The sequence below is a fragment of the Bubalus bubalis genome, chromosome 21 (genome assembly GCF_019923935.1).
Source record: "Bubalus bubalis isolate 160015118507 breed Murrah chromosome 21, NDDB_SH_1, whole genome shotgun sequence".
Lineage (NCBI taxonomy): Eukaryota > Metazoa > Chordata > Mammalia > Artiodactyla > Bovidae > Bubalus > Bubalus bubalis.
In genome coordinates, this window is record NC_059177.1 from 54014827 (window position 1) to 54025180 (window position 10354).

The 10354-nt window shown below is 49.6% G+C and overlaps 1 protein-coding gene across 1 annotated transcript in view; it reads left to right on the forward strand.

Annotated features, from left to right (window-relative positions):
- CDCP1 (CUB domain containing protein 1) overlaps positions 1 to 8240 on the forward strand; it is a 60967-nt gene extending 52727 nt beyond the window's left edge. Inside the window, exons 8-9 of the mRNA XM_006077497.4 lie at positions 634 to 721; positions 4629 to 8240. Coding sequence (XP_006077559.3) covers positions 634 to 721; positions 4629 to 5061 — 521 coding nt within the window. The 3' untranslated portion in view covers positions 5062 to 8240. The remainder of the gene's footprint in view (positions 1 to 633; positions 722 to 4628) is intronic.
- The last annotated feature ends 2114 nt before the right edge of the window (positions 8241 to 10354 follow it).

The following is a 10354-nucleotide window of genomic DNA, read 5'->3' on the forward strand; positions in this document are numbered from 1 at the left end:
GAATTCAGACAGGGTACAGCAAAGGGTCAGACATGACTGAAGCGACTCAGCATGCACGCATGCAGGCATGGGTCCGGAATTCAGACAGGGTACAGCAAAGGGTCAGACATGACTGAAGCGACTCAGCATGCACGCATGCACGCATGGGTCAGGACTTTAGACAGGGTACAGCAGGTGGCTCATCTCTGTTCTAAGATATTGGGAGCCTCTGCCAGATGCCCTGAACAGCTGCGGGGGGTAGGCTGGGATGGTTCACCTTTGTTCACTTTCAAGGCTGGGTGGGACCCTTGGGTTTTGGATTTTTTTTCCCTCCTGGAGTCTCAACATGGCCGCTTGAGCTTCCTCACAGCATGGCGGTCTCAGCATAGTCAGACTTCTTACATGGTAGCTGGATTTTCCTCAGGAAACACAAGACGCTTGCACATTTCTAAAAGGTTAGGCGCATACCAGCTCAGCTCATATTCAAGAGGAGAGGAAGCAGATTTCCCTGAATGTGTGAGGAGCGGCATGGGCATATGGGCAGGGAAGGAATGGATGGTGGCCATCTTTGAAGACTGTCTACTGAAGTTCGTCACCAGGCTAAACTAACCTCACATGTCTCCTCATCTCTCTCCCTTGTGTCTCTGCTCACAGACCTGACTGTCATCATCCTCACGGTGGTGGGAGGTGGCGCCTTACTGCTGTTTGCCCTCGGATTCATCATATGCTTCGTGAAAAAGAAGTAGGTGGAATTTCTCAAACTCTTCTCCTGAGCTGACACCTCCTCATATCACACAATCCAGAGCTGTCATTAATTATTGACTTTTTTTCCTTGCTTTCCATTGACCACCCCCCCAAAGATCAATCTTAAATACTATTGCTAGGGGGGAATTCCCTGGAAGTCCAGCAGTTAGGATTCCGAGCTTTCCCTACCTCGGGCACAGGTTTGATCCCCGGTCAGGGAACTAAGATACCACAAGCTGTCTGACATGGCCAAAAAAAAAAGGAACATAAACAATAGTGCCATATGTGAAGTATGCTTGGGGGTGGGGTTGGCGTAGAAATCCCCTACCTAGCAGGAAAAAAAAAGAAAACACACATGTGGTGACATTGTAGCCTGCAGTTTTTAGGCAGCTGCCTCAGCACAAGCTCCCTGTGAATCATTTACTGTCTGCTCATTAGACTGCGGTCCTCATAGGGGTGATGTTGGCAGAAAAAGCTCATGTAAGCCCTGCCAGACCAGGCCTGTGAACCTGCTCCGCCGTCACCTTGAGGTACACATGCACGCTGCCCAGCTTGTTCTCCTCCAGTTTTTTAAACAAACTGTCTGTTTATGCTTGTTTGTTGGCCTCCAGACGAGCACCAGAAAGCCAGCCCTGTGGGCAAGAGGAAGGCAGAGCCAGTTAACCAACTCAAGGCTCACCTTCCACCCCCTCGGGATGACAGCTTCTTTTTTATGAGAGGACAGGGTTGACCTTTTCAGAGGTTCACCTTAGTCCATGCTGCTACCAGATTTCATCAATTCTGCTCATATTTCTGATTAAAGCCATGGGTGGTGGGGGCAGTGAGGGGTGCATCTATTTTCCTTAGCAAAAAAACTAAAAAAAATTTTTTTTATTAACCGGGGCCATGAGCATACAGTTGAAATTGCTGATCATCAGTGAGACTGTCTAGAAATGTCTCTGCTGATGAGGACGGGCTGGCAGGTCCAGGGGAGACGTCTCCTCGGTGAAATGGGATTGCACATGTCTTGCGTGAGGGGAAAGGACTTCTTTTAATGACATATCATCGTAAGGTTTCTCTCAGGAAACTTTCCCGTCTGGGGTGCATGGTATGTTCAACCCAGATGGGAAAGCGTGTCATTAGTACTGAGCCAGCTTCCTGCCCAGAAGGGAATTGGGCGGGGAGGGGAGGGACCCGCACTTGCCTCCATCCCTACAGTGCCCCAGTCCCTGCCTGAGAATCCCCAGCCCCCCACCACTTGCTGTGGGGGAGGCTACTGGCTGGCAGATTTACATAAGGCTCCTCCATCCCCAAGTTAGGGTTGGAGGGAACGCGGCTTCTGTAAGGGAGAAGAAGGGCAGACAGTGCTGTTGAACTTGTTCCTTAAGCATGTATTTCCTGGGACTTCCCTGGTGGTCCAGTGGCTAAGACTCCACGCTCCCAATGCAGGGGCCCCGGGTTCGATCCCTAGTCAGGGACCTAGATCCTACATGCCACAGTTAAAGATTCCATGTGCTGCAACGAAGACCTGGCACAGCCAAGTAAAAAAATATTTTTTTAAAAAGCATGTATTTCCTGAGGGTCTTCTGGGCCTTAGGAACCAAATGAGGTGTTGGGGATACACAGGAGACAGAAGAGCTTAGAGGGGACAAGAATGGCACTGTGGGAGCACATGGGAGGTGCATCATTACAGGACTTCAGGCTGGAGCCCTGGCAGCCCGTTGTTCTGGCCGGGGAACCCAGCGTTACAAGCTACATGTACTGGATTTATTTTTATCTCAGAAAAGTCCAGGTTCATCATTAGCGAACCGCCAGCCAGCGAACTGTGTTATGTGATCCCTTATGCTGATTGAGCTAATATCCTCCATTTGAATCTCTGATTGGCTAAAAAGTCAGCCTACCCTGCTTTTCACTAGTGGAGATGGACAGCGAGGCTTTGGTTTCGAGGCAGGGAGTGCTAATGCCTGTCCACGTCCAAGTACCAAAGAACATTACAAACCAAGCGTCACTGGTGGCGGGGGGTGGAGTCGGGCACCCTGGGCTGACTTTTGTCTTGTTGGTTGCTCTTTCCTCTGTTGGAGGTTACTGCTGAAGGGACTGGCTCCCTCTGCTCCTTTGGAGTCCAAACTGTCCCCAACTCCAACTAAAAACTAAGATACAACCTTCCATCCTGAGTCTCGTGTGCTGTCATTTAGAATCGAAATGGACGTGGCTTGTACATGTGCAAAAGTGAGCTGAAGCATTAGCTACAGGAAAGAATTCAAAGTCATGAGAGGCTGGCCTGGGCATGCCCATTTCTGCAAGGAAAGGGTATTATCAGACCCTCCACCTTTGGACACTGCCGAGGTCCAGCCCCGGCTGATCCAGGGTATTCGAAGGAGAGACGGCTAGGCGACCTATTCAAATGTTAATTAGAGATAATAAAGAGTAATAGAATGAGGATAGCTCAGTAGGAAAATTCAGTGGAGAAAAGAAGCTGAGTGGCTTGGTTTACGCGGAAAATCAATATAACCCGTGACACCAGGTTAGCTCTGACCACGGAGGCCGCAGGCGCCCTCTCGAATAGCGGAAGGTGCCCCACCTTAGACACCTTCTCGAGTGGGTCTTAGAAGCCCAGGCAAATAAATGGTCGCAGAGGACATCCGCGCTCCAGATGGACACTCAGCTGAAAACTGAGGGGAAGAATGACATGGGGAGACCAAGCATTGGTGAGCAAGGCCCATAGCTTTATTTTCAACAGGGGCTTTTATACCCTAAGTTACACATAGAGGATAATAGGGGATGCAAAGTCAGCAGTCTTTGATGCTTATCAAAAACCAGGGTTTCTTTCCTGCAAATTTATCGTATACAAATGGTTTAGGTGATTTACATCATCTTCTGGCCAGAAGGCCTATTAACATTTTATGACTCTTGACAAGGATTTATCAACAAAGACTTATTTTCTCTAAGAGTAATTATTTTAAGGTTTGGCGCCATCTTCCGAAGATAAAATTGCATTCCTATAGGGCGGATGTGTAATGGGTTTACAAAGGAAATAATTTATTACCTTAAGGGTCTAAAGTTACTAACACCAAGGCCACTACTTATTTTTTCTACATACCAACTATATTAGTTAATACACATTCAAGGATACAATACAGGGGATGTGGAAACTTGGCAGCAAGCATTGGCTCATCAATGAAATCTTTTACTAGTTTTATTCTGACAGTTTCTAACTCTCTGAGAGGCTCTAAGCTATTTGAATATCTTAAGCTTCCCGCCTCTCGAGGCTGGGAGACTGTAAACAATCGTATGCATAGCTGTAGGTGTCTGGGTAAACTTGTCAGGCGAGTTAGAGAGCCATCTGAGGGGTTTGGATTTAAACACTCCTAATTGCCCAGGAACTTTATTAATTGGAGCTGTAAGTTAACTCTTTGACAGAGAGAGCGAGATGGTGGTGGGGGACAGCCCCCAGTAAAGTCAGAGGTGAGAGCACAAAGCAATAAAGTAGGCAGACTCTGGTTTTTGGGGGTAGATGCTCGAGAATATCCGGGGGCACTCCCGAGGCTCGATCCCACCTTTGCGTATGCCGAGCCTCCTTCCTCATGACCTTTGTCACGAGTGGAATGTCTCTCGCCGGCTCCCGGCAGGACACCACGCGAGTAATCAAAGCAAATGGAGGCACAGATGGTGTTGACAGTGCCCACTCCACACCACTCTCTGCTCCTTAAGTTTCTACCTTAAAAACTGGAGACAGAGTTGGTCCCTCCTAAATGTTCTCTGAGGACAGCAGTTTCCATTTCAAATGCTAAAGCGACCTGAGGGACTCGGGGAGACCTGGGTATAATCGACCCTGAAGGATCTATTATACATTCCAGTAGGGACATACAGCTGATGGGCCTCTGAGGTCACATTCTTCCTGACTTCTGTCTCTTTCCCTCCCTCAGTAAGAAAAAGAAGATCACCAAGGGCCCGGCCGTAGGCATCTACAATGGGAACGCCAACACCCAGATGCCGATGCAGCTGAAGAAGTTTCAGAAGGGGCGCAAGGACAACGACTCGCACGTGTATGCCGTCATTGACGACACCATGGTATACGGGCATCTGCTGCAGGATGCCAGCGGGCCCTTCCTCCAGGCAGAGGTGGACACCTACCGGCCCTTCCAGGGGCCCACGGGGGACTTCCCTCCCTCCCCACCCCCCACAAACTCCAGGGCCCCGACCGTCAAGCTGGCCACAGATGAGCCACCCCCTGGCTCCCCTCCTGAGTCTGAGAGCGAGCCGTACACCTTCTCCCACCCCAAAGACGGGAAGGTCAGCAACAGGAGCACAGACACTCCTCTGCTGGACGCCCACGAGCCCACGGAGCCCGGGGAATAACAGGGACCCACCCAAAGACTTGGCATATGGCAGGGCACTGAGACGCCCTTTAGGATTCCCACCCAGATATCCTGAAGACAAGGAATTGTGTGGAAGGACAAAAGGAGGTTTTTCCTGAATGCCACCAACTTCTGATTTCCACGTGGACTCACTCTGCCGCTGAGACATTGAACATGATGATTTGTGATCCGGATGCTGTCATCTCCAGGCACGTCCTTCTAAACTCAGGTTGGGTTGTAACCAGCCCATAATGAGAGGGAAGCGGCTGAATCACCCAGGACAGGGCTGCAGCGAGCCCCACATTTGGGTTTAGACCTCTTCAGGTTAACAGTGTTGATCCCTGGGTCCTTGCTCTCACTGGGGAGCCCCTGGATGAAAATGTCAGTGTGCTTTTTAACTAGTATTATTTATTGGGTGGTCCTGGGTATTTAAGAAGTCAAATGGGTTGCCATGCAGCTCGTCTCACCAGACACAGTGGCAGCTCATGCTCACGGATTAGATGGCTGGGTTCTGACTTCTGCCCACCACTAGATAAACATGTGCCTGTCCTCTGGGAGGTGGGAATAATTTGCAGCCTCTCCAGCCGGAAAACAGTGTGTGTGTGTTTGAGGGCACTGACGCACATCTGCTTTGAGGAGAGACTTGCTGGTTGTCTTGCTCTGCGTGTGGTTCTCTCGCTGCAAAAATCCGTCTTGAGTCGCATTGTTGTCCTTGGATCTAGGAATAAGAGAAATGTCTTGGAATTGCGGTGTGTGGCTCCACCCAGCTGCAGCAGCGCTTTAACATTTAAACAGAAACGTAGAGAGTATTTTCATCCTCTAGAAGCGCTGAAAGAGGATTTCCGTGGTGGCTCAGTGGTGGGGAGTCCGTCTGCCAGTGCACGAGACACGGGTTTGATCCCTGATCTCTGAAGATCCCACATGCCTCAGGTCAGCTGAGCCCATGCACCACCATCGAGCCAGCGCTCTAAAGCCCGGGAGACGCAACTACTGCACACTACAGCAACCAGAGAAGCCCGAGCACCGCAACGAGAGAAAAGCCTGCCCAGCGACAAAGACCCAGCACAGCCAGAAAGATACAAGCAAATAAAAGTATACACTAGAAAAATAACGTTGAAAGGTACAGGAGAGAGTGGCCACTTGTATTAGCTGCTAAAGCTACTGCAACAAATTACCGCACGCATGGTGGCTTGAAACAACACACGTTTCCTGTCTGACTGTTCTGGAGATCAGAAGTGCAAAACGGGTCTCCCTGAGCTAAAATCCACGTGTCAGCAGAGCTGTGCTCCTTCTGGAGGCTCCAGGGGCGAATCCGTCTCCTTGCCTTTTCCAGCTCCTGGCGGTCTCCCACATTCCTTGCCTCCGATCGTGGCATGTGACACTGCTGTTGTTCACTCGCTCAGTGGTGCCCAACTCTGCACAACCCCGTGGACTGCAGCACACCAGGCTCCCCTGGCCTCCACTCTCTCCCACATCTTGGCATCTCTCTTCTACCGACAAGGACCTTTCACTTAAAACCTCACCCAGGTAATCCAGGGTCATCTCCCCGTCACAGGATCTTTCATTACACTGAAGATCCCCTTTGCCCTGGAAGATAACATATCCGTAGGTTCCGGGGATTAGCACATGGACCTTTCTCCTGCCTACCACACTCTACCCACCCCAGGAGAGACTACAGAATGTTCCAGCCTACAGATGTGTTTTGTTAGGCCTGCAGCATCTTTTTAAAGAATTACTCACCAACATTTGAAATGATAAAATGTTTACATAACAAATCTGGATCGGAAGATCTGGCCATGCTGGGACTTGCATGCTCATCAAAAAATAGCTGGCTGGAGTTGAAACAGAGCTGCTCTCTAGAGGGGGCACCTGATTCACCCGTTCACTGCAGGCCACACCTCTCCCTGTTGCCTCCCACAGAGGCTGAGGGTCTGTTGCTGTGGGTGAGGGGGCTGCTTCTCTCATAATGAAATGGAAAGTTCAGGACCCATACCTCAAGTGACATAAAAAGACAAGTCTTGAGGTTGATGTGTGCTTCAGGAAAGTTGTTTTTTCACACCCAGCCCACATCCTTCATTTATACTAATTACCAGCCCAGCTCCTGCAGGCGTTTGCCGTCGTGGCCCCTGCTCTCATCCAGGAGGAAAAGGATTGTGTTACGGCTCGTCAGCACAGTCCCAAGGTCAATATTTCTGTGGCAAAACCTCCTTTAAAAAATAGATGCAGGTTGTCAAATTCAGTGACTTCACCTTGGAAATGCACTGTCTGGACTTGTCCCCTTGCTACTCTGCCTCCAGGAAAAGTTTTGCAATCATCTAAATGCTGTGAGGTCCAAGGTCTCTTGAATTCTTTCCAGAAAGAGGAGTATTATTATTATTATTGTGCCTTTGGTGCTTCCTGTGACACTTTTACTCTGAAAGGCTGGCTCTGCCCAGGGACCCTCATTGTCTTGGCCTGAGATGCTGGCAAAGCCCCTCCAGGAGGGACCAGAGGAGGTCTGTGGCTCCTTTCCTTTCACTGAAATTGTATCACTATCTAAAACCATCGCTGGGGCCCTGCTCCTCCATCCTCTGCCTTCTCCGACCTCTTGGCCTCTTCTGAGGGCCGCTCAGCGCTCTGCACTCCACCCCCAGAGCGTGGTTGCCATCACACACATCATCTTTACCTGCAGGGGCCCCACGGGGCCATGTCCTTTTAGCAAGAGCTCAAAACTCCAGGCCATGTTACCATTTCCTGAGACCTCAAGTCAATCTCCAAAAACATGCCTCCTTGAAGGGGCCAGACCGATGTAGCCCTGGCTCTTCCCTTTAAAGCTCAGGCCCCATTTCTGTAACATATTTCAGGGTCACTGAAAACCAAACACATCTGTTGAAGCCTAGCTGGTGCCAGCAGAGTGCCCTCCATGCCGCGTCTGCCCTCACGCCCATCCTCTGACGAAGACTGGCTCAGGCAGGACTGATTAATGCTGCAGCCATTTTGCAAGATTGGGCGGGGGGTCCTCAAGGAAGAGCCGGGGGAAAAGCAGAAGTCTATGGGACATAACCTTGGTGAAGGCTAGGACAGATTTGTGTGGGTCTGCGATGCTTAACTCAAAATAATTTATTTGTTGTAGATACTTTTTAGGCAGCGTTTTGTTCATTTCCTATACTTTTTTAAATAAACAAATATACAGAAAGAAAAGAGGTATCAGGTTGTTTAAATGCTTTGGCAGCTTGTTCCCTGGGTCAGCTGAAGCCCTCATTGCCCGGTTGTTGACTGAGACAGGTTCAGCAGGAGCTCAACGCATTCCATCTTCTCTATGTGTTTATGTTCCAGCAGGCCAGGCTTTGAGCTGCCAGTGGGTGACTCAGAGGCCAGAGTTTGTTCTGTTCCATTCTTGTTGAGGCAGCCGGAGTCCCCTCTGCGTGACCCTCCTAATACCTGTCCCCTGTTGAGGCCACTTGGCCACTGACTACTCAGTGACTCAGTAGTAAAGAACCCACCTGCAATGCAGGAGCCGCAGGAGACTCGGGTTCCATCCCTGGGTCAGGAAGATCCCCTGGAGGAGGAAATGGCAACCCACTCCAGTATTCTTGCCTGGAAAATCCCATGGACAGAGGAGCCCAGCGGGCTATAGTCCATGGGGTCACAAAGAGTCAGACTCAACTGAGCACGCAAGAAAACATATGCACACTGCTCTAAGCCCAGTGCAGCTCACCAGCCAACAGAACAGAAGCAAAGGGAGAGTGGTGGAAGAGGGAACCTCCAGGTGGGCGCCCACGCACTTGGACAGGAGACCCAAATGCTCGAGGGAGACGGAGTACTGCTGTGTAACAAACCATCCCAGACCTTAATGGCTTAAGAATAATCATGTATGTTGCCACAAACCTAAGTTGAGCAGGACTCAGCGGGGATGGCTTCTCTGTGCTCTGTGTGGCCTCTGTGGGGCAACTGAACTACAATCCACTTTCAAGATGGTGCATCATGCAGTCAACAAGTTAGCGCTACCAGCTAGAAGCTTTGATTACTTATCACAAGGACTGCTCACTCCACAGGGCTTTCTGGACTTCACAACCCAGAGGCTGAATTCCCAGGACGAGTGCCCCCAGAATCAGGCCAGTGTCTCGAGTCCTGGGCCTGGAACCTGGCCCGGTGTCACATCCATTCTAGCCTATGGGTACATCAGTCTCAGAACCTCAGATTTAAGAGGGTGCGTACACAGCATCACAAAAGAACATTAAATTAGTAGAGAAGTGACAAGACAAAGGAGAAGTACTCTGAGCTTCTAGGAGTGGCAAATTGTGGAAAGGTAAGAATATGGGGAAAACAAATGGAAAATACAGTTCTTAGCAAAGTGCGTTGTGTCGATTTCTCTGGTGTTGTCTCCTGGCTAAGAGTGTAGAGTTGTCTCTGGTGATTAAGAATCGTTTTGTCCTTGGTAAAGAGGGGGAGGACACAGAGCTTTTCTTGTGTCTGTTCCTTCTTAATTGCTTTCAATTCAAAATAATGCTCATGCCAGGCTGGCATATTTTGGGGTGGAATACCCTATATCCCTCACTGTCCCATTTGAAACATAAGTTTCATATATTAAAAGTTGAGTTGGCAGCTGTGCAAAGAGACTGGAATGAGAAGTAGCGAAATAAGAGACCTGCAGAGGCAGAGAAAAACCTAAATGGAAGAAGGGGAAAAGAACAAACCTAAGTCTATTACCCATGTCTTAATGAATCAGTCTCACAGACCCAGGAAGGAGTCACTCAGTGAAACAGCTGTGTTTCATTTTAGGAAGCTGTGCTGCAGGCGGGAGCGGGAGCCTGCTTAAGTCCAGCCTTTATATGGTGTCAGCAGTCAGGCACCTGATGAGGGACATTTCTATAGAAAATGAAGGGGAAACAAACTAACCTCATTTTTTGAGCCCAGAGGGTCATTAGTGAGAAGATTTCTAGATGCTGGGCCCAGGGCATTTTTAAATGGTGGACTGAGAATAGCAGTGCCAAGCCAACAAATTTCCTAGTTTGCAATTCCAGTGTCGGATTCCAGCGTCTACATTAGCATCGCTATCACCAGTATTTCTCAGTGCAGCGTGTGGAGGTGTCCAGCTGCACTTTGCAGGGCTTCTCCTCCTGTCGCTCCTTCTCTCTCTCTCTTTTCTTTAAGGTAGTCCCAAGAAGGATCTAGGCAGTCAGGTAGTTCTCAATGGCACCAAGCTGGGAGGGAGAGAGAAAAAATGGAAAGGTTAATTGCTAAAATGCACGTCAGAAGCCAGTTTACCAAGAGGTCAAAAGGCTCAGAGGCAGTGAGCCTGGCTGGAGTTCCAC